The sequence below is a fragment of the Bison bison genome, unplaced genomic scaffold (genome assembly GCF_000754665.1).
Source record: "Bison bison bison isolate TAMUID 2011002044 unplaced genomic scaffold, Bison_UMD1.0 scf7180017864389, whole genome shotgun sequence".
NCBI lineage: Eukaryota > Metazoa > Chordata > Mammalia > Artiodactyla > Bovidae > Bison > Bison bison.
In genome coordinates, this window is record NW_011494961.1 from 7,295,734 (window position 1) to 7,321,444 (window position 25,711).

At 36.5% G+C, this 25,711-nt stretch overlaps 1 protein-coding gene across 3 annotated transcripts in view; it reads right to left on the minus strand.

The window, feature by feature from the left end:
- The window catches only part of SEC24B (SEC24 family member B), a 65,986-nt gene that overhangs the window by 24,361 nt on the left and 15,914 nt on the right, over nt 1-25,711 (minus strand). For 2 of the 3 annotated variants that reach the window (XR_826914.1, XM_010858549.1), the window contains exons 3-5: nt 21,716-21,820; nt 8,652-8,732; nt 5,626-5,843 (exon numbers count right to left, since the gene is read on the minus strand). Coding sequence is in view for 2 of the 3 variants with exons in the window: in XM_010858549.1 (XP_010856851.1) it covers nt 5,626-5,843; nt 8,652-8,732; nt 21,716-21,820 (404 nt within the window). In the remaining variant the exon portion in view is untranslated. The remainder of the gene's footprint in view (nt 1-5,625; nt 5,844-8,651; nt 8,733-21,715; nt 21,821-25,711) is intronic. The other variant, XM_010858550.1, reaches the window with a different exon arrangement.

Here is a 25,711-nt window from a genome sequence, read left to right on the forward strand (position 1 = left end):
ATAACAGCCTTACTTATTTGTTTTATCCTACAACATCCTAAGATAGTTCCAATATAACAACACTAATATTATTATAAGTGCAAGGTTATTTAAAGATTTCTTTGTAGTTCTTTTGTCCTTAGATTATTTTCTATTCAGAACATACAAAATACTGAGTTTTAAGATTTGTTAAAACAATACTTTTTTCTATATCAGAATGTATTCAACTTGATAAACTGGTTCACTTCTTTTTGATTTTAATTTTCAAGGATTGCTTTCTATCTTTCATTCATTTTATGCTTTTTTGAGTAAAATTTACATAGTTTTAATGTCAAAACTTAACAATAATTCAGAAATATCTTGTTTCACTCTTGATCCCTCTCCCTAAGCTAACTATTAGCTTTTGATCTTACCTTCCATTGTCTCTTCTTAATAATACAATATAAACTAATATATACACTGCTCTAAATGTGACCTTTTCACCTAAAAAAAAGTGCTAGCAGTAACTCTACATCTGTATATAGAGATTCTCCACATTCTTTTGTACAGTTATCAAACACTCCATTATGTGAACATACTGAGGAATTCCAGCTAATCAGTACAGAATGATAAAGTCAGGAAAATCACTATTTTACAACCCATATGGGAATAAATGATACAGGTAATGGTCATCTGGAATAGATGACAAACAGATACCAAGAGATGAGTGAAAGCTTAACGAGGAACTTCACAATGAAAGGACAAGGCTGTCACCAAAGGAACCCACTAATCTATCTTAGCACCACTAAAGTGAGACAATCATGTATTATTATGTTGTACACAGAATCAGAATATATATTTTGGCTTACAAAATAAATAAATGAAGTAATATACTGAATTTAATCAAGCCATTGGATCTAATTTCTAGTCCACAGAAAATGAAACAGAGGAACAAGTCAAATGATACCACAAGAAGCAATTAGTCAAATTCAGAATGTGGGACAGTCTATAGATCAAGAGACTTAGTTTTTTCCAAAAGATCAAAGGCACAAAAAATAGGGGCAGAGTTGTGTGTTAGAGTTAACAAGAGAATTAAGAGACATAACGCTAATACAATTAGTGAGTCTTGATTTGAACAAACCAACTACAGAATAGCAATCTGGAAACTACCAGGCAACTCTGAAAGCTGACTCAATTTTAAACAACATTTAGAAATTATTGTTAATTTTGTTGGCTCTAATAGTGGTATTACAGTTTGCAAGAAATTATCTTTTTCATCTCCCTACTTTGCCCTGCCCAGGGTTAGCTTTAAGACCCTCTGCAAGAAAAGGGTGTGTGTGTGTGTGTGTGTGTGTGTGTGTGTGTGTGTGTGTACGTGTGCATGTGTGTGCATGTGTGTGCATGTGCATGCGTGCATGTGTGCTGAGGATAGGTAAAACAAGTAGAGCAAATTGTTGATAGTAACTGAAGCTGCTGAAGCTAAGCAAAAGGAAAAAAGCCCTGCATAATAAAAGGGATTCACTGAGTTTACATCAGAGCTGTAAAGGAGGGGAGAAAAATGATTATATGAATTAGTAACAGTGTATAATAGAAAACCCCAAACAGACCCAAGTTTAGGATAAGAATTTAGCATTTAAATTTAAGAATTTAGGATATAAAATAAAGGTAGAATATTTAATCAATAAGAAAGAACAGATTTTTTAATATCAGTGAAATTAGAACTATTTTGGAGAGAATGAGATTTATATTTATATACCAAAATAAAACCTTAAAAGATGCAAAAGTAAAGTCACCAAAGAACTAAAAAAAACATACAGAGGGAATTTTTCCTATCTTGATATTGAAAGACTTTTAAAGGATACAAAGGTAAAAACAAAAAAAAAATTATAATATGACTATATAAACATTTCTCTAATGTATTAAAAAAAAACATTAAAATTGAAAACAAATGTCAAGCTGGGGGAAAAAATTATAATATAAATTAGACAAAAAAAGGTTAATGTACTTATTACAGACAGCTTTTACAAACCAGAAGGACCTGAACAGAATAATGGTGAAAGAATATGAACAAGGATTTCAGTAAAGAAACACAACTAATAATTATGAAAATAGTAAAACAGTTTTTCTTATAAAAAAATAATTCTTGGCATACTGAGAAGTGCAGTCATAGACACTTTTGCTAGGAATATTAATTGGTCCATTATTTCTTCATATCTGAGCACCAAAAACTACCGTCTGCTAGATATCTCCACTTGGATGTCTACTGGGCATTTTAAATTAATCTGGAAAACTTGATTCCCATTTCCAGAACTATTCCTCTGTCTTCCATCTAAATAAATACACTACCCTCTATCCAGCTGTCCTGCCAAAAACCTAAGAGTTATCCTTAATGCTTCCTTTCTCTCACCCACCACATCAGTCAAAAGACATCCCTTATCCATCCACTTTTTACTCCCTCTGCCAATACCACCTTAGAACAAAGCAGAATCATCTATTTCTGGAATAATGCAAAGCTTCCATCTGTCTCCCTGTTTCCATTTTTATATTTTCAAATACTCCCATCCCTAATCCGTTCTTCACTTAGTAGCCAAATGATTCTCTAAATACATAGACCAGATTTCATTCCATTCCATAAAATCTCCTATGTCTTTCCTCTGCACTGGTGTAAAACTCAAGTTTCTGACTATGGTCTTTCCCAAACTCTGTGATATCATTACTATTATTCTTCCCTTTGCCAGCTGAGCTAGAGCCACACTGGGACTTCAGTTCTGAAACACGTCAAAGTTGCCTCTGCCTCGCTGCTAAGTCACTTCAGTGTGTCCGACTCTGTGCAACCCCATAGACGGGAGCCCACCAGGCTTCCCCATCCCTGGGATTCTCCAGGCCTCTGCCTTACGTTTCTGTATATATGTTTCTGCAGCCTGAAATTCTCTACCCTCATATTTATCCTTGTCTGGCTTTTCCTGTCATTCAGATATTAACTAAACTTAACTTCTACAGTGAGGGCTTTCCTGTTTATATACCCAAGCCCTGCAATTTCTTCAATTCATCTTGTTTCACAGCATTTGTAATTGTTTGAAATCAGCTTGTTAATGTATGGATTTACTTATTGTCCTATTGGTCCGGCCTTCCCACCAAGTTTCTTGAGAGAAGGAACTCGGTTTTGTTCACTTGGCTTCCTCAAGTAGCCTCAGTGCCTAGAGTAGGGCTGTCACATAGAAGAAACTCAGTTTTCACTGAATGAATAAGCAGGGAGAAATTCTAGGTATTAGCAGCTGTGATTGGCTAATCTTACCTGAAGAAATTTCATCTAAGGAAATAATGAGACAAATGCACAACGGTCTGTGCACACTTGTACACGTTGATTTTGATGCTCACTTATGACCAAGAGCAGTAGGCTGGGCGATTATAAAACATTACGCAGCTATTAGATAAAAGGTATGAAATAATGTGGACAGGTTCCCTCTCATGCTGTTCAAGGATTTTTAAAAAAAATGTAAAATGATGCTCATATTTATCAACTTGTCTGTGTAAATAAGTCATTTAGATGCCCAGCTCCTTTACTGGCTTTCTCCCATAGATGCATATAGCAAGAAACCTGGAAGGACAAACTGCAAGTGTTACTGTTTATATCTTGATGGTGGGAATACTGGCTGGTATTTATTTTCTTCGTTTCTGTTTATCTGCATTATCCTACAACTGCTCATGCACCGCTTTTTAATTTAAAAAAAAAAAAAAGCCATACAGTATCTGTATCTGGGTTTTTAAAATATTCACTAAAATATATATTTTTAAAGATTTAAAAAAATGTTTTGGCTGTGGTGGGTCTTTGCTGTTGCACACAGGCTTTCTCTAGTTGTGGTGAGTGGTGGCTACTCTCCAGTGGTGGTATAAGGGCTTCTCACTGCGGGGGCTTCTCCTGTTTTGGAGCACAGGCTCTCAGCACCCAGGTTCAGCAGCTGTAACATACGGGCTTAGTTGCTCCTTGGCATATGGGATATTCCTGGACAAGGGACTGAACTGGCGTCCCTTGCATTGCAAGGCAGATTCTCAACCACAGAACCACCAGGGAAGCCCTAAAATCTTTTTCTAATTTTTCTTTTACAATTAATTTATTTTTTAATTTTTAGGGGTTTTTTTTGGGCCATACCACGTGGCTTGTGGGATCTTATTTCCCCAACCAGTGACTGAACCTGAACCCAAGGCAGTGAAAGCACCAAGTCTTAAACACTGGACTGAGGGGATTCCCTTCTTTTTAAAACATCAACTTTTTCTGTTTTTCAACTCTGAAAAACTAATTTTAAGTTTTTTTCTTCCTCAAAGGGCAACCACTGGGGTTTCCCTCTACTTAGTATAGGTCATCTCAAATAAATGAATACCAAGAAAGCCCTTAAGATTCAGGGCCCTCCCACTGGGTTGTACTAAATGCAATATTTAGAGTCATTTCAATTTTACTCCTTGTGGCTCAGCTGGTAAAGAATCTGCCTGCCATGTAGGAGACCTGGGTTTGATCCCTGGGTTTGGAAGACCCCCTTGGAGAAGGAAAAGGCTACCCACTCCAATATTCTGGCCTGGAGAATTCCATGGAATGTATAGACCATGGGGTCGCAAAGAGTCGGACATGACTGAGTGACTTTCACTTTCACTTTTCAATTTTACTACAGAAAGCTATTTAAAGTAAAATACTCCTATTCTAAATAGGACTTGAAAAATAAATGGCTTCTTTTAAAATTACCTTGTTAATGTTAATATTAGATTAAAATCTATAATCTTTTTTTAAGTAGACAGATAAGAATTTAAATGCACATCCTTGCTATGTACTTAAATCATTATTGTTCACTTATCCTGAAATGGAATTCCATTTGGACCAATACAGCCCTAAAGAAAATCTAACAAAATGGAAGGCAGGGAAACCTGAACTAACCAACCATATTTCTCCAGTGCCTTTCCCAGTTTCCTTCTTCCTTCAGTACTTTAATTCTAAAATTAAATTCCAGGAAGAAATGGTTTTTTTTTCTTCTCTAATTTTCATCAGTTCACCATAAGATGAAATCTCTGTAAAGTTAGTCTACTGAGAGCAGTTTTTTATTATAAGTAGAATGCTTTTGTCATTTAAACTGTTTCCTTATATTTTACTTTCTCTCAACAAGTATAAATGCAAAACACTTATTGTTCTTTTAATAAACTGCTATGGTACTTAAGAGGTAACTCCATGAAAGGTCAAGTCAAAAATAATGAACAAATGTATTAATGAGCCATTTGTTGAAGCTTTTACCAATTTTAGTTATATGTCACAGAGACTTCTTCAAGTTAAGTGCTGAAACCAAAATCCCAAACTACATTTATATTATGTCAGTTTTTGAGAAAGCCAGCTTAGTAATACAAAATTTAAAATAAGATTTAATTTCCTGATCATAGAATGAATATCTGCATATTACAGAGGCTCTGAAAAATAAAAGTACAAGGCAAAAAAGAAAAATCAGTTTTATCTTCTTCTCTGCATACATACACACATAAACACGCACATACAAACTGGAATCAAAGTCTGTGCATGTTTAATCTAGGCTTATCTATATTAGCACTTATGATCCATTAGAATCACCAGGGACTTGTCAGAATTGCTAAGTTCCACAATTTTTATATAACTTTATATGACTAAATACATACTTGAGCATACTGCTGGAATCCAGAATACACTGGGCTACTGGGTGGTCCTCCAGAATTAAGTGGTGCTGTGGCATTCTGATACCCAGGCTGAAGAGTCGGATAACCATACCCAAATGGCTTAGGCATTTTTGAAGGCTGAGGAGCAGCTGGAGCTGGCGCTGGAGCAGGGTCAGGAGCGGGGTCAGGAGCAGGACTACTTGCTGATGAGGAAAGCACATCTAACAAAGGAAAAAGCATGGTGTTCACTGAAAAGCAGCACTCCACAAAGACGCCTGGGTGAGCCACTACTTTGACACTTTCTTTTATTAAAACTTTTTATTATGAGAAATTGTGACTGTATACAAGAATGGAACAAAATAATAAACCCATATATCCATTACTTAGCTTTAAATATTTTGCTAATCTTGTTTCACATGTTCCTACTCCATCTTTATTTTTTTTAACAAATATATTACAGGGAAACTCCATCTTGTATCATTTCACTGACACATACTGCAGTTGATATTCCTAACAGATAACATATTAAATGTATATAATAAATACAATATAGAATATGTTATAATATAAATATATATTTATATATACGAAAAGTTATTTTTTTCCCTTTATTCTCTCAGCAGAAATGGGGCTAAGAAGCAGAAAACAAAGCAAAGCAATAAAAAGAGTGTCAATTACTCTCTTCTCCAACTTGCTTTTTTATCTGACCTTGACATTTATTTGAAAAAAAAAAAAAAAAGACCCATGGAAGAAGTGGCCTATCTCCACAGTCCCCCGGAAGTCTGCTTTATTTTCAGAGGTGAAACTGTGAAACTATGAAAGACAATGTCTAGAATAGTGTGTGGCTCCTAAAACAATGTCTGGTATATAACAGAGGCCAAATGAGATTTAATGAATGAATGCTTTTCCTTCATTTAAATTTAAAACAGAAACTAAAACTTGATGAAAACTGTAGGGGAAAAATAACTGTAGAAAATTTAATTATCATATATAAGAGTAACATCAACTGCACAAAACCATTATTAACATTTTGTTATACTATTAGTCTTATTTTTAAAGTTAAATCTAAAATATATGTGTATTTTACACTGCTATATTTAAAAGGACCTACTGAACAGCACATGGAACTCTGTTTAATGTTATGTGACAGCCTGGACAAGAGGGGAGTTAGGGGGAGAATGCGTACCTGTATATATATGGCTGAGTCCCTTCCCTGTCCGCCTGAAACTATCACAACATTGTTAATCAGCTATACTCCAAAACTAAATGAAAAGTTTTATTAAAAAATAAAATATATGTATTTTAATCTATATTTCATATAAAAATTATATTCTTCACTAGCAATCAGATTCTGCAAAAAAATTCTTAAAAGCATCTGACTTTAATAAATTTATTTTTTCAAAGTTTACTGAGGAATCCCATCCTTCTACTGACTCTATTAGCTCTCATTTTTGAAGAGACCTTCCTGGACATTCTTAAAAGGACAAAAGCATCAACGTCATGTCATTTCCTTAGATTTCCTGCTTGTCTCTCCTGACGGTGATAGGAACAGAAGTATTAATAGAAGGATCTCTTAACATAGCAAGAGTCATCAGCTTAAGAAATGAAGAACTGGAGTCCTAAATATGAGAGTCCAATGCTTTTCACCTTATTTAGGAAAGGGACAATGTTTCATACATCTCTACAGTCCCTAAGACCTATCTAGTACCTGACATACAGACTTATTTCACTTAATCTTACTCTGACAGATTCTTTCCTTAATTTTGGTGTAGTACACATAGCTAGGAAACTTGCCCAGGGTCATTCACTTACTGCCAAGGCACAGTCCATAAAAAGATTAAGATGTGCTGATTACATGAATACAGACAAACACAGCAAGGTCTAACTCTAAGGCCACCATCTTTTAACTCCACTACATTGGATGTTTTACTTCGGGTTAACCTGATGCTCATGAAATACTATAGTTATAGTTTTCATCTTTTAGTGAATGAAGTGACTCTTCTAGAATATTCTGATAATGGGGATTGCTTCTGGAATGGTCCACAACTTCTCACCCATACACATACACACAGATCCACAGATTCCCAGGAGAAAAAGCCCTTAACCACAAAGACTGAGTAGCTCATTTAAGTATTCTTGAAATATTAAAAGGGAACTCTATATTAAGCTGAGAAAATTGAAGTTTTCTACTGATTCATACGACAGTGATAGCAAGACAGTGTGTGAAGTCCAGCACATTCCAATTTCAATTAAGCTTCATCCTGGATAATTACCAATGTGCTAAGAAAGAGAAGAGCACAAAAAGTTGTTTTGTTAGTCCTAAATTTGGAATCATTAAAAAGATAAGGCAGACGGTCAGGTGTGGTTGTCAGGCTGTTGGTGTTAGGAGACAGGCAAATTAGGAAAATAATAGTACAAGACGCTAGAATGAAACAATTATCCATTATAGAAGTCAAATTTTAGATTTTTTAACACTATCCACCACTCCTGCTCCTACATGATGACCTACATTATTTCCTACATTATCTCCTACATTATTTCCAGACATGGTTAAAAGTAATGCCTCCAAAACCTACCCTCAAATTGGTTAATCTATTTACTGGGGGAGGCAGGCAGGAGCCATAGCGGGAGGAAAGAGTCAAAGACTTTATACTCAGAGGCTAGTTGGAAGAAATTCAAGGACCTAGGCATGAGAACAGAAATATAAATTTAAAGGAGTTACTAGCATAAAAAAGAAGGGAAAGAAGAGAAAAATTATTCAGTATTAAGTCTTCTAGGAAGAGGAAAAAGATAAAGAGCATGGTAACAAAAATCAAATACTAAATTTCCTTAGGCCTCCCAGAGACAGCATCCATAGTTGTTACATGACAATTACACCATGAAATTAAGGCTGAAAATAACAGGAAAATGTTTCCTTTCTCTGTTAAAAATATAGCCTGCTAATTATGTACAGTAAGTGTTCATGTTTGAAAGTAATTGATGGTCAGTAACTTTTCAAATAAACTTCAACTACGCACAAAACAACTTACCTGGATAGCTGCCTCCTTCTAGGGCATCGTAACTGTTGGGCATTGGAGAAGCACTGCTTGTCGTAGAAGAGCTGTCAACACCTGAAAGGAGAAGCAAAATATCTGCTAAGTTTAAAATGACCATGTATCTCAAAGCTTTGGCAATTTTGAAAAAAGACGTTTTGCTGATCTAGGAAAATTCCTGATCCAAACAACATGAGATGACTGATGTTTAATGACATTTAAAAAACCATATATAAATTTCTGATAAGAACAGAGGATCAAAGTAGGAAGAATACGGAGCTCATGAGTAGAATAAAATTTAATCAGACACACATGAAGGCATCTTAACAATATATAACTTTAGAAGTAGTAAAACACAAATATCAATTTAGAATGATAGAAATGTTAATATAATCACACCTCAAAGATAGGCTCTACCAAATCGCAAGTTATTAAATACATCTTATCAATATCAGGTTATTTTAAGATAATTAAATTTTAATGACTTTTATAACTCAGTACAGCTGTATGAAACCCACATAAGAGGAATCTCTGGCTTGGGTTGCCACCTAGCATGTTACTAAGCTTTTCTATGTCTTGGCTTATTCATCTGCTCAATAAAGATTAAATAATATCTGTGATTTTAATAAGATAACAAAAATAAGTGGTACTCTATTAAATATGTGCTAGACTATGAAAACTTTTATTACTGTGTTCATTCAAAACTTGTAAGATTAATTGGAATGTTCAGTGGCAATTTATGATAATATTTAGTAATGTCACACAGATAGTAGAATACAATATAAATCCTCTCAGTTATTCACTCAACAAATACTTTATTGAAAGCCTATAGTTAACATAGATACACTAAAGTATATACTACTGAATAAAACTGAAAATGCATATGGCCCCTCTCGTGTTGGCTTTTTTTCACCAGAAAACAAAATCCTGAGTTACAGAGATGATCCCTAGCTCTTAATACCAATATTATAACTGGGGTTAAAACTATATTTTAGGTTAATTTTCAATTGTGATATAAAAAGAATAAGTATGCACAATATCTTTCATTGAATAATTTAGGTTAACGGCAAGAATTCAGTGTACTGACTCAGAGCATAATAGCTAAAATTCTTTGTGTAGGAACATTTTGTTATTAGTAATTTAGAGGCAAAAGATTATAGTTACATTAGACTTTGCCACTTAAGTGCTACACAACTTTGGGTAAGTGACAACCATCAGTAATACTCTCTCCTGAAAAACAAGAACAATTTTTTAAATGCCCTATGTGTGCTTGTTAATGTTCTTGTGATGCTTAAATGAGGCAGTGGATATTAAGCAACTTACAAAACATGAAGCCTATAAAATAAATAACAGGCAAAAGACACTAATACAAAGTGCTTTCTTGTGGTAATTAGAAAATTGTTGCATATTTTTGTCATTACTCTTAATTAAGAGTGGGAAGTATAGGCTCTTCCTTTTTGTTCCTTGTATTTGTGAATTTATATCTAAAGCAGCATGCTGATATGTAAGGTCAAAAGTCTTGAAGTAACAGGACTAAAAAACAATAAACCAAAACCCAAATATTCACCAGGAGATGAATGGATAAACAAAATGGACTATATGCAGTGTATCTATACAATGGGATATTATTCAGCAATAGAAAGGAATTAAGTACAGATACAGGCCACAATATGAATGACCCTGGAAAACATGTTAAATGAAAGAAGCCAGACACAAAAGGTCACATGTATGATTTATATGAAATACCCAGAAGAGTAAATCCACAGAGATAGAAAGTAGATTGGTGGTTGCCAAGGGCTGAGAGGAGGAGGAGATGAAGAAATGAAGACAGAGTTTAGATCCCTTTCTTACACCTTACATTAAAATTAACTATCACAGACCTAACTGCTAAAACTCTTAAAATATGGGAGTAAATCTTCACGACCTTGGATTAAGCAATAGATTTTTAGATATGACATCAAAGGCACAAGCAACAGAAGAAAGAAAATAGATATAATGGACTTCATCAAGTTAAAAACTTGTGTTCCAATGATATTATCAAGCAAGTTAAGAGATAACCCCAGAATGAGAGAATATCAAATCATATATCTGATTAATAAAGATCTAATATCCAAACTTGGGCTTCCCTGGTAGCTCAGCTGGTAAAGAATCCTCCTGCAATGCAGGAGACCCCAGTTCAATTCCTGGGTCAGGAAGATCCCCTAGAAAAGGGATAGGCTACCCATTCCAGTATTCTTGGGCTTCCCTGGTGGCTCAGATGGTAAAGAATACACCATGCAATGCGGGAGACCTGGGTTTGATCCCTGGGTTGGGAAGATCCCCTGGAGAAGGAAACTGCTACCCACTCCATACTGGCCTGGAGAGTTCCATGGACAGAGGAACAAAGCAGGCTACAGTCCATGGGGTCACAGACTCAGACACAACTGAGTGACTCACTAATATCCAAAATATTTACAGAACTCTTACATAAAGTTCTGTAAATAAAATATTTACAGAACTGTTAAATAAGCTCTTAAATAAAAAAACTCAACAATAAAAAGACAAATAATCAAATTAAAATGAGCAAAGGATCTAAACAGACATTTATTACAAAAAAAAATAAACAAATGGCCAATAAGCACATGAAAAGATGCTCAACATTACTAATTAGAAAAATGCCAATCAAAACTACGAGGTATCACCACACACTGATCAGACTGGCCATCATCAGAAACTCTACCAATAAGAAATGCTATGGAGGGTGTGGAGAGAGAACCTTCATTCACTGTAGATGGGAATGTAAACTGGTACAACCACTATGGACACCAGTATGGGGGTTCCTTAAAAAAGTACTAACAAAGCTATCACATGATCCAGCAATCCTACTGCTGGGGGTATACACCCAGAGAAAAACAAAAACTCTAATTAGAAAAGATACGTGCACCCCAATGTTCATAGCAGTACTATTTACAACAGCCAAGACATGAAGACAACCCAAGTGCCCATCAACAGGCAACTGGCTTAAGGAGGTGTGATATATAAATATATGTAAGAGTACTAAGCAGCCATTAAAAACAGAATGAAATATCACCATTTGCAACAACATGGATGGACCTAGGGAAAATTGTAGTTAGTAAAGTCAGACAAACACTGTATGGTATCACTTATGCAGAGAATCTAAAAAATAATACAAATGAATTTACATACAAAATACAGACTCACAGCCATAGAAAGCGAACTTACGGCTGCTAAAGGAAAAGGGGCTGGGACAAATTCCTGCACTTTCCAAGCTGTACTGTAAGCATACACTGTACTGCAGAGTAATCACACTATGCTGCCCTATCATACTGCGAGTACACAGAGGCAGCCATGCTACTGTATTGATATTTGGAACCATGATACCAAGTAAAATACTGCTTTCTGCATCCAAACTAGTTTTAGCTGAATGAGAAGTTCTGGCACTTGTAGCCACTCTTAAACGTTACATCAAGTCTGCCTCAGTGACTTCACAGTACAGCTACTGATAATAAATATTCTGAGATCAAATGGATGTAACACTCAGAGAACATTTTTCCTCATTCTTTTACTGGCTCTATGTCACGGGTTGAGAGAAGACAAGAAGCTGAAAAAGAGCAGGAGCTGAATCAGAAGTAAGGTCAAGTAAATAGCTCAGAATCTGTGAAGTTGGGGGAAAACAAACCACGGTACACTAAAGCCTTCTAAAAAAGACTTAAGCCACTCTCTCTGCTTGGGTCAACAAAGTCAAATGCACTTATTAATATTTTTCAACTTGAAATGAACGAGGCAATTTGAAATTGCATTTCCTCATAACATGTATAAAACACAGAAAAAGTGTAAGCCAAATCCCACCTCTGCCACTTAGCAGGTGAGAGAAAACGGGCGGTGGAGTTTAGTTGCTCAGGCGTGTCCGGCTCTCACGACCCCGTGGACTGCAGCCCACCAGCCTCCTCTGTCCATGGGAGTCTCCAGGCAAGAATACTGGAGTAGGTTGCCATTTCCTTCTCCAGAGGATCTTCCCACCCCAGGAATCGAACCCAGGTCTCCCACACTGCAGGCAGATTCTTTACCAACTGAGCTATAAGTGAAGCCCGAGAGAAAATAGACAAGACTCCTAACATTTCTGAGTGATTTATTATTTGTAACAACAGATTTTATAACTCCACAGGGGTAATGTTAAGATTAAAGAGCTATAACAGATATAAACTAAATAGTTACTAGCCAAAGACTGAGAAAACATTCTTCATCTTTTCTCTTCCCTCTTCCTATCCTAAAACCGCTACAAAAGAGAGGAAAAGAAAGAACAAGACAAAACCTCCTGATTGATAAAGCCAAGCATTTATTCTCAAGCCTCAACCCAAACTTCACATTTATCACTGCTAACCAAGTTTCTTTTGATTTGTAAAAATGGTTCCCTTCTTTCGGGAATACTCTGCTAATATGCTTCCCTCCTCCAAATTTCTGCTACCTTAGTCTTATTTCTCACTAGCTTATTCCTTATTTCAAAAAGCCTCTAGCGCTAATCAATTTCTTCTGTTAATGAAAATCAACTTGCATTTCTAAAATACAAATTGGTTATGTTATTTTCCCATGTAAATTCCTTCACCTCTACCTTAAAGATAAAACTCAAACTACTTACGAGGAAATGTGAGGTTATTAAAGATCTTATCCAGCCTACTCACCTTCATTCCAAATCTTCTTACCACTTCCCCTCTGCAAACAATAGGTCCAAACTCGCTAAAGTTCCCCAAATATGCCACTATCTCTCATGCTTCTTGCTTTGTTCCAAAAAAGTGTCTCTGCCTCTCCCGAGGTCCCTCACTTGCTCAATTCCAAGTTCTTTCAGATTCAGTTCAGGTTCCCCTGTCTGCCCTCCAGAACCCTCTCAGTCATCTCCACCCTACATTTGGTTCTAGATTCTCCTATGTATTCCTATAAAGCACCACGATTAACACAGGACTGACTGTAATTCCATTCTATATTCCAAATCAGACTGTGAGCTTCTTGGGTTTTCCATCAAGCTCACATATGGAGCATTGTTAATCTGTTTATAATTTGGTTGTTCAGAACTCAAAACATTTTTCAGAGAAACAATAAAATAACTGGTTTTATTATCCCAGTTCAGTCAAGACCAAAATCAGATTGATTATATTCTTTGCAGCCAAAGATGGAGAAGCTCTATACAGTCAGCAAAAACAAGACCAGGAGCTGACTGTGGCTCAGACCATGAACTCCTTATTGCAAAATTCAGACTTAAATTGAAAAAAGTAGGGAAAACCACTAGACCATTCAGGTATGACCTAAATCAAATCCCTTACAATTATATATACAGTGGAAGTGAGAAATAGATTCAAGGGATTAGATCTGACAGACAAAGTCCCTGAAGAACTTTGGACAGAGGCTCGTGACATTGTACAGGAGGCAGTGATCAACACCATCCCCAAGAAAAAGAAATGCAAAAAGGCAAGTGACTGGTGAGGCCTTGCAAATAGCTGAGAAAAGAAGAGAAGCTAAAGGCAAAGGAGAAGAGGAAAGATATACCCATTTGAATGCAGAGTTCCAAAGAATAGCAAGGAGAGATAAGAAAGCCTTCCTCAGTGATCAATGCAAAGAAATAGTGGAAAACAATAGAATGGGAAAGACTAGAGATCTCTTCAAGAAAATTAGAGACAGCAAGGGAATATTTCATGTAAAAATGGACACAATAAAGGACAGAAATAGTATCAACCTAACAGAAGGAGAAGATATTAAGAAGAGGTGGCAAAAATACAGAGTAACTATACAAAAAGATCTTCATGACCCAGATAACCATGATGATATGATCACCCACCTAGAGTCAGACATCCCAGAATGAGAAGTCAAATGGTCCTTGGGAAGCATCACTACAAACAAAGCTAGTGGAAGTGACTGAATTTCAGTTGAGCTATTTCAAATCCTAAAAGATGATGCTGTTAAAGTGCTGCACTCAATATGCCAGCAAACTTGGAAAACTCAGCAGTGGCTACAGGACTGGAAAAGGTCAATTTTCATTCCAGTTCCAAACAAAGGCAATGCCAAAGAATGTTCAAACTACTACACAATTTCACTAAACTCACACACTAGCAAAGTAATACTCAAAATTCTCCAAGCCAGGCTTCAATAGTACAACAGTACATGTACTGAAAATTTCCAGATGTTCAAGCTGGATTTAGAAAAGGCAGAGGAACTAGAGATCAAATTGCCAACATCCACTGGATCATCGAAAAAGCAAGGAGTTTCAGCAAAACATCTACTTCTGCTTTATTGACTACACCAAAGCCTTTGACTGTGTGGATGACAGCAAACTGGGGACTATTCTTCAAGAGATGGGAATACCAGACCATCTTACCTGCCTCCTGAGAAACCTGCATGCAGATCAGGAAGCAACAGTTAGAACTGGACATGGAACAACAGACTGGTTCCAAATAGGAAAAGGAGTACGTCAAAGCTCAATATTGTCACCCTACTAATTTAACTTATATGCAGAGTACATTATGCGAAATGCCAGGCTGGATGAAGCACAAGCTAGAATCAAGATTGCCAAGAGAAATATCAATAACCTCAGATATGCAGATGACACCACCCTTATGGCAGAAAGCGAAGAAGAAATAAAAAGCCTCTTAATGAAAGTGAAAGAGGAGAGTGAAAAAGTTGGCTTAAAACTCAGTATTCAGAAAACTTAAGATTATGGCATTTGGTCCCATCACTTCATGGCAAATAGATGGGAAAACAATGGAAACTGACAGACTTTATTTTGGGGGGGCTCCAAAATCACTGCAGATGGAGACTGTAGACATGAAATTAAAAGACGATTGCTCCTTGGAAGAAAAGCTATGACCAACCTAGAAAGCAACCTAGACAACCTAGAAAGCAGACAATACTTTGGCAACAAAGGTTCATCTAGTCAAAGCTATGGTTTTTCCAGGAGTCGTGCATGGATGTGAGCTGGACTATAAAGAAAACTGAGGACTGAAGAACTGATGCTTTTGACCTGTGGTTTTAGAGAAGACTCTTAAGAGTCCCTTGGACTGCAAGAAGATCAAACCAGTCAATCCTAAAGGAAATCAGTACAGAATATTCATTGGAAGGACTGAAGCTGAAGCTGAAACTCCAATACTTTGGCTACCTGATGTGAAGAACTGACTCCTTGGAAAAGACCCTGATGCTGGCAAGGCTGAAGGCAAGAGTAGAAGGGGACGACAGAAGATGAGATGGTTGGATGGCATCACCAACTCAATGGACATGAGTCTGAACAAGCTCTGGGAGTTGGTGATGGACAGGGAAGCCTTGCATGTTGCAGTCCATGGGGTCACAAAGAGTCAGACATGACTGTCAACTGAACTGACTGATTTCAATGAATACTGAAGACCCTCAAACTAATACTGTTCTTAGTGGCATTGGTATCATTTTACTTCCTTCACAGACCCAGTATATGTACTCAATTTCTAAAATTTTAAAAATATACTAAATATGTACTGAATTTAGTTGGAAGATATTTACTTTTTAAAATAATCAAATAGTAGTACATCAGTTAGTGAGAAAGATAGATTGGGGCTTCCCTCAGTGGTAAAAGAATCAGCCTGCCAATGCAAGAGAGATGGATTCAACCCCTGGTCTGGGAAGATCCCGCATACTGAAGAACAACTAAGCCCACATGCCACATCTACTGAGCCCGTGCTCTGGAGCTCATGAGTAGCAGCTACCGAGCCCTGCGCTGCAACTGCTGAGCCCGTGATCCACAAAAAGAGGAGCCACCGCAACAAGCCTGTGCACTGCAACTGGAGAGCAGACCTCCTCTCTGCAACTAGAGAAAAAGCCTGTGCAGCAGTGAAGACCCAGCACAGCCAAAAACAAATAAAATTATCAAAAAGACAGAAAGTCAGATTGAACTCTTTTAGAGATTTTCTTTGGCAAGGGGTGTTAGGATGGTGGAGGAAAAGGGAAGATGTTGATCAAAGAAGAAAATCTTCCAGTTATAAAACTTCTAGGGACCTGGGAATCTAATGTATAGCACATAATGATTATAGTTAGTAATACTGCATGATACACTTGAACTATTAAAAAAAAAAAAGGAATTTTCTTTGGAAGTTAGAAATAAGGCCAATACTGTCCTGTTCTTTATGAGTTGACTTAACTTGTTCTATGTCAAAATGCAGCATTACCTTTTAAAATAACCAAGCCAACCAAAAACATATTCTCTCTGAGGTCGTGCCTGGCACTGAATAATTAGTCTGTGTGAAAGTCAAGTAAAAACTGACCAGCACCTTAAAACTCATCATGAAAAAAAAAAAGTTTTTTTCTTCTAACATTATTTACAAAATAAAGCATCAAGCTGTCACATTATGGGAGAGAACTTCCTCTTGTCCTCCGGCCTCTTCCCAACCTGAAAATTCCCTAGAGGAAAGGTGACGGGGCGTATGGGGAGCAGGTGACAGAATGTTAGTGTCTTCCAGGGACTAGGGCTGGCACTGGGCTTTGGCTTTTTACCCCCCGCCTCCTTTTCACTTTATCTCACTTCTCAATTTCAGTTCACTGCTTGTTACTTTTCACTCCCATTTTCAAGTTAGTATCCCTTACTAGTACAGGTATGACGGTATTTGTCCACCAAAGGTCCACTCTAGCACTAACGACTGAAGGAGAGAATATCTGGACCTGAATAAACTTAGTGAGGAATTTAAGATATAACCATTATGAGCAGCTTGCTATCTGCTTTCTTTAAATTTAAGTTTATTCTCTAACAATTCTGAACTTTCACAAGCTTCCAACAAAACATAAGACTGTCTCCAGTACAAAATCCTATTTCAGTTTCCAAGTATGCATTTAACAAGGAAACTTGAAAAAGGAAGCCTATTTGTAGCATGTAATTTTAAAGATATAATTAGATGGTTTAATGTAAAATCAGAACTGAAATTAAAATTTTCTTTTAAATCTGAAAGCTTTGGGAAAAGAAATGAAAGCTTTAAAGAAATACCCCCGTACTTGACTCCTAGACAGACACACTGTCAAGCAAACCATAAGCTTTAATAAATGAAAAGCTAAAATAAATGGAGAGTCACTTTAACTGTAACTATAAAGAATATACACGGGCTTCCCTGGTAGCTCAGACAGTAAAAAATCTGCCTCCAGTGCGGGAGACCTGAGTTGGATCCCTGGGTTGGAAGATCCCCTGGAGGAGGGCATAGCAACCCCTCCTGTATTGTTGCCTGGAGAATCCCACGGACGGAGGAGCCTGGCGGGCTACTGTCAACGTGGTCGCAAAGAGCTGGACATGACTGAGTGACTAAGCACACACAGCACAGCATAAAGAATATTAATATTATGATTTCCAAACCTGTTAGTTGATATTTTACTACTGCTTAACAAATTTTTCCAAAATTGGAGCATAATTTCACATGAACTAAACACACAAGAATCTAATGATTATAGGAAAAAAACACTACTGAAACACTTAACAAATAGAACACTCCAAATTCTCTACTTCTTAGAGCTACTTATATGTAACCTCCACACCAATTTGAGGCACTTTCTTTTACCATTTTACATATGGAAAAATACTGTAACTGACCAGGACTTTTAAAAAATCATTTTAAAGCTAAATTTCCTTTCTATTTTTTCTTTCCCCTCACTCAGAATGTCCCTTTAATTTGAAACCAACAAAAACAGGATTTTTATTTACAAACCATAAGGAGATAACACCAGCATCCTAGGAAAAATGTCCATAATACAGTCTTATTTTATTTTAGTATGAACAGTGAAAGTCACTCAGTCGTGTTGACTCTTTGCGACCCCACGGATTATATACAGTTCATGGAATTCTCCAGGCCAGAGTACTGGAGTGGGTAGCCTTTCCATTCTGCAGGGGATCTTCCCAACCCAGGGATCGAACCCAGGTCTCCTGCATTACAGGCGGATTCTTTACCAGCTGAGCCACAAGGGAAGCCCTTATTATCCTGCTACACGATAAAAAGGCAAAGGAGGAAGACAATACTTAAGCAACACCACGGTGAGCACTGCATGTGCTCTTTAGTCCCCTCTACTTCAGGGCTTCATGTTCTTATGAGGAGATGAAGACTACGCTGTTCATACCTCTCAGCAGACAGAGAGACCTAGTTTGAGGCAAATGCGTTGTTTACATCTCAATCAACTCATCTGCAAAATGGAGCCAATTATCTCTGCATTGCAGGATTGTAGGGAAGAATAAAACTAAGAACATGCTCTCAACATTATTAATGACAATTAATTTTTAGAGAGATTTTAGCATTTGCCAGACACTGTTCTAAGCTCTTGACAGAGAACACCTTCAATCCTCAAAACAACCATGTGTAACTGTTACTATTATTCTCCACTGACAAGATGAGTAAATTGAGACTCAATGAGTTTAAGACTTGTCTAAGTTTAAAACTTGTCTAAGGTCACAAAGCTAGTAAGTGACAAAATGGGGGTTTGAATCTAGAAGAAATGATACAAAAAGCCACAGCTTTAGTTAAATAATGTAAGGTGACAGGAGAAAAGCCATAAATGCTAAATCTTTTTGATTTTCTGATTTTTTTCCATCGAAGGAAACAGGATTTCCAACCAATGCACCTAATTGTTCAGGAGAACAAAAACAGGGCAATTTAGGCTGACAACATTACACAAAGTAACACATTTTTGAACTGTGTAAAATTAGGATCATAAGATTAAAAACTGAGACAGTTGTAGGATCTGAATAACACATGCATTAAATAATTAGAATATCAGGGCCTGGGAGCAGTGGCCTATCAGCAGCAAGGGCCATCAATTACACTAAGATCTTGGTTCCTAAAATGCCCTTCTCCACTACAGGTACCAGGACTGAAGGAAATGCAGCCGCTCAAACACAAGATGAGCTAGGAACATCTTAATGAGGACTTAACGGACTTAAAATAAGTGCTTAAAGATTCATGGGAACATTTTTAAAAGACAGCTTGAAGGAACTGCTGCTGGCCAGGTTGAGGACAAAACGCTATTAGAATAACTAATGACAGTAATGGATTATTATCCACTGAATAAAACAAGAATCCATGAGTCATTATAAACCCAAAGAAATCAGTAAGGGAGAAGAGAAAGCTCTTCTTCACAGTGAAACCTGAACTCATAAACAAAGAAGGAATGTTAGAACTGGAAAATCTCCGAAGAATGTTCAAACTAATGTATGCTAGTTTAATAAAGAACAGGATATTTATAATAGTATCAAAGAACTTCGCCACAAATTACTTACTAATTTCAAGGCAAAAGAGAAGTACCTTTACAGTTGAGAAATCTGGCAGCTGCTGCTGCTGCTGCTGCTAAGTCGCTTCAGTCGTGTCCGACTCTGTGCGACCCCATAGACGGCAGCCCACCAGGCTTCCCCGTCCCTGGGATTCTCCAGGCAAGAACACTGGAGTGGGTTGCCATTTCCTTCTCCAATGCATGAAAGTGAAAAGTGAAAGTGAAGTCGCTCAGTCATGTCCGACTTTTAGTGACTCCATGGACTGCAGCCCACCAGGCTCCTCCGTCCATGGAATTTTCCAGGCAAGAGTACTGGAGTGGGGTGCCATTGCCTTCTCCGAGAAATCTGGCAGACACCATCTTAATCAAGTCATCAAAGTTAATATCATCAATATGAGAACAAATCAGCGCCTCTTGACAGGAGGCACTGAGAACACACTGCTTCAGTGGTAATCTTGCCAAAAATGTGTGATTTCAATTTAATCAAAAGTCAGAAAAATAAAGGAAGGTTAGGGGACTGTTGTAGGTTGAAGAAGTCTAAATAAATGGCAACTAAATTCAACACCATGACCCTGGATTGGATCCTAGGCCATGGAAACGGCTATAAAAGATCTTATTAAGACAACTGTTAAGATCTGACTACGGACTGTATAACAGATATTAAGGTAACAGTGACTGGTTTCCTGATAACTATATTATGTTTGTGTTACATAAGACACTGTCCTTACAGTCAGTAAATACAAATTGAAATATGTAGAGGTAAAGGTTCATGGTATCTCCACCTTATACTCAAATGACACAGGAAAAAATGTATATAGCGAGGATGAGGCAAAAATGGTTTATCTTGGTAAAGTATATATGGTAGTTTCTTCCACTCTTCGGTAAGACTGAAATTATGTAAAATAAAAAGCTACCAAAAATTCATAAAGATAAATGGGTATCTGGATTTTTAAGGGAAGAAAAAATTACCATCCTTCTGGAACCCTTAACTTTCACCCTGCCCCCACAAATCATGCATAAGGATTTGAATGTTTAAAAAATGCAAAGGAAACAGAAAGCTCTATTTAAACAGACTGTTTACAGAGCAAATCCTTCCACTCAGTTATAAAGATAACAGAGAATCGTGGTCATGTATAACTTGAAAGATCATCACTTATTGATTCAGTCTTAAAATATTAGAATTAACAGAGCAACTGAACTACTTAAAATTTAGCAGTTATACTTATCAAAGGTAGAAAAAGATATTAAACAGGCTGCAACACATCATCACATGCACAATTCCTTCCACTAGCAAGATGTGAACTTCTGCTTCATGAAGTAGGAAAACAACTACAAATATGGGGTCTTCAAAATATATGACAAGACGGGCCACAAAAAAAAGACCTCAGAGAAACGCTCTCCAACTTTTATATCAGTTTTATAAAACCCACATGATTCATTTTGATTATCCCAAAGTAGCATGCAAAGCAGAAAATAAAACATTCCTAAAAGGGTGCTACAGCAATCATCAGCCAAAAGCATCAGTCAGGACTCATTCTTTAGCATGTGGCATGAGAGAAAATAAACTTCTGAAAGAAGAAAGCACTCTGTCATCATGAAAAATGCATTGTTACTTACAAAATGGTAACGATGTCCAAAAGAGGAAACACAAAACAAATAAGCAAAACACCTCCAGTGACCCCCACCTTCTATAACCCAAACCAATCTATTGAGCTAAATCTGCAGACACATTGTTTTAAGGACGAGTAAGACTATGGACATAAAAAGAAAACTTGAGTAGGAAAAAGTTCAAGAACTGGGGTAAAGCTAAAGCAGACCTGCTTCCTCATCCTCCTCCTCCTCTTCCTCATCATCGGAAGTTGATGACAAGGGAGTTGGTGCGGAGCTAGCTTGATTATTAACATATTCACCATACTGCATGCCTGTAAAGTGGAAAGCACAAACACAAGAGTCAAACCAACAGGAAAGATGAGAAATAAAATTTTGACATTGCATCAAAAGTGAGAAAGAACTCTGACATTCCAAAGAACACCCCAGCATGCATATTAATATTAGCTAATTTATAATCAAAACTGAAACTGTTAGAAATCTCTGCGAAGCAGTTTAGTAAAAGCAGCTTTAATATGAACTAGTTTAAGTGTAAAAAAAAAACAAAACAAAACACCATGTCTGACATCAATAATATTTAGGAAACTCCACCGATATTCTCTGAACATTTTACTGAGCTCTACACATGTTTACCTCCTTTGACCTTGGGGCCCTTGTAGTATACTTCCTTTGGGACCATGTATTCTTGGTGAGCAGTGATCATTTCTACTGAAATGAATTTATACAGCATACAACACACATACAAATCCTCAGTACCTTCCTTCTGCTAATGCCACCCTGATGGTAACTCAGTTCTCATAACGGAAAAAGAATGACAGTTAAAGAAAAGAACTGTATCTAGCATAGTTCTCTGCTCAGAGGAGATGCTCAAAAGAAAAAAAAAAGAGGGGGGGTGCTTATTAACTGTGGTCCTACAAGTGAGACAATTAAAGTGAATTTTCAGAGACAGCAAATCATCTCAGTATCAGCCTACTGCCTATATGTGAGACTGAATTAAGTGAAGGAGACTGGTCTGCAGTGGGAGATACAGCAAGAGAAGGCAGCCTATGGAAAAGGCACAGCTGGTAACTGTACAATACCTCCCTTTCAAACAAAAAAGCTGGCTGCGTATGTTCATTATTGAATTATTCTAGCAAAATCAGGACAAAAACTAAGATCCACAAAATTTTTAAGAGGGAAAATTTTTAAAACATATATATATATATATACACTTAAAAATACATACTCTTCATAAATAAGAATAAACATCCTTACAAAGAAAAATCTTAGAGCTCAATTTCAAAAAGAAAAAAAATAACCCAGAAACATAACGTGGATTTTCAAGAACATGTCACAATATTCGAAGTACAATGAAGCCCTGCCTCACTAAAAAATCATGTGGTAGTCCTCTCATGCTTTTTTTTTTTTTTTTTCCAGGTGACCTTCCTAATTAGCATGGAGAAACATAACTCATGTGTATAGTAAGAAAGTTAAACTGTATATGAGTAAAGCTTTGATCCTCATGACTAAAGACGTCACTGACAAATCTGCTAGCTTTGCTGAAATATGTTTTAAATACAGATAAAATGGCAGTTATAACAAATTCACCTGAAAAAGTAAAAATCAGTGCAAAGTAAGTTCAGGCAACACAAAAAATAAACTTGATACCTTGAAAGACCCAATTCAGAGTGGCAAGTTCCTCTAATAAAAGCCTAGTTAAAATGAAAATTTGACTAATATTAGACTTTAGGTTAAATAGACTAAGAAGTTTATATTTAGACATGCTAACAGTAAAAATATTTTATAGAAAAATTCTTCAATTTAAGGACTTTTTTAAACATGAAATACTTTCTCAAAACCCCAATTAGCACTGCACTTTAAAAAGTACAAGTATGTGTATGTATATAATAAGAAACAAGAGAAAGAAGAAAACAAGAAATTTCTATCTACTGTGCTAAGGTAAGGCCAAAAAACAGGAAGAAAATCCATTTTTTTCATGACTGTGTAGACTGCTGATTTTGTATCTAATCAGAGGAGTCAAAGCATAGGGCAAAACTATATGTGTTATAAGACAAATATTTTCCTCTTTTTCCAGATTTACTGAATAAAAACAGGTTTCACGTATTACTGGGAAAATATCCAATGCTGAATTGGAAGCAAAAAAAAAAAAATTTATAGAGCAACTACTTAATGCACGGAACAAACCTAAAAATAAGATGGAACAGTAATATTATTTATTATAATATCATTTTAGATCAGTCAATGGTTGTCAACATATTATATTAACTGAATGTCACACAACATATTTAATTTTACTGTCCTAAAAAGAGGCAATCTCTTTTGAGAAGTTCTAGAGATGAATGTATCAATATTTAACCTCTTTCCCAATTATGACTCAATCTACTCTGAATTTAACCTTTCTTTGCTCGTTTAACTAAACTTTGTAAAAAGTTTAGGAATACTAATGGTACAAGAATATAACATTCTATTTAATCCACAGAAGAATGGTAAGAAAAACAATCAGTCCAGAAAACTGGAAACGGAAAACAACCAGAAGAGCAATCACTCCACACTGAATGCCCTGCTCTAGACTGCACACAGTACACTGTAGAAGTGCACATGGCCCTCCCGCCTCAACCACCACCACCACCACCACACAAGGAAGCAAAGCCGCATTCCTATTTCACTGTCAGAGCTTTCAAGGTATAAATCTAGAAAACCAAGAGGGAGAACACTATTTCACAGACTGAATGACATGATAAAGAACCTGTTACTAACAGGTCCCCAATATCTTTAAAGAAGACATTCTCTTTAAACTACCTGTCATTAAAGTATTCTCTTCAGAGAGTTGGAGTTGCTTAATAAAGGGCATCTCTACTGTTCCCTAGATACAGTTACACTGGGAATAAATAAAACCAGTCTAAAGAGAAAATAAATCCCTTGGGGAGGCTAGCTTTTTTAAATTCAAGAGCTCAGACTTTTGAGCGACTGTTACCTTTCCTAACCTAGTCTTCTAAGCACATACACTAGAGAACTTTGCAAGGGTTCTCACGAAAGAATGGTTTTTACGGGAATCACTTTCCACAGTACTTACTTTCCTGTACTTTATCCATCTAAGAAAGCACCTGTGTTAAGAACAGGCTTTTTCTCAACTTATAAAGGAAACACATTCCCTTATCCTAAATCTTAATATAAGAAAGTTTCCTCCTTCTTTAAATGATTAATCAAGGCACCTTAAATCTACAGACTTTCTTTTACCTTCCCATACATGCTTCAGTTAAAAATTAAACATATTAGCAACAGGGTTGGCTTTAGTAATTCAGAAATATTGAAAAGTAGGGTAGTGGGAATAATGATTTATTTAATGATTCTGCACGTATGCAGGACCCAATCACTACTATCAAAGAAGCCACTGCTTTTCAGAGTTCGATGAGAACAAAGTAAAAACAGTAAGAAATATTAAACAGACAAAGCAGCAGGACATTATGGATAAAATGGGGTCTCTGAGTTCAATTCCAGGAAATACCACTTACTAGCCGTGTGTCTTTGGGCAAATTACTAACCTCTCTGTTCCTCATTTATATCATCTGTAAGACAGGGCAATGACTATCTCAAATGGTTGCTGGGAGGATTAAATGAATTAATACATTTTAAACCTTAGAATGGAACCTGAAATACAGTAAATACTACACAAGTATTCGCTACAATCACTATTGAACTTCAAAACATGTTTTTGTGTATATTTAAATGAAAACAATTATTTTCAACTATTCTTAATACTTATCCCTAGGGCAAGTCATTAGAAAAAGAACCTTCCACCAATCTGAGCAATATTTTGAGTAATGCCAGTTCCTTTAAAAACAAGTAGAATATTTTCTAGGACTACCAGTCTTTTTCAAGATACACTGGATTCCTCTCAAAGTCTATGAGATATTCAATAAAGTACTTTACAACACATTTTATCATAAAATATTTATAATAATTATAACCATTTCATATCTCCTTCTATTTTATACAATATTTACTTCCTTCTACCTTCTTTTAAAACCAACAACAAAAAATTTATTAGCGGGTAAACCTATTAACTGGGCTTTCCAGGTGGCTCAGTGGTAAAGAATCTGCCCACCAATGCAGGAGACATGGATTCTATCCCTGGGTCAGGAAGAACCCCTGGAGGAGGAAATGGCAACCCACTCCAGTATTCTTCCCTCGGAAATCCCAGGGAC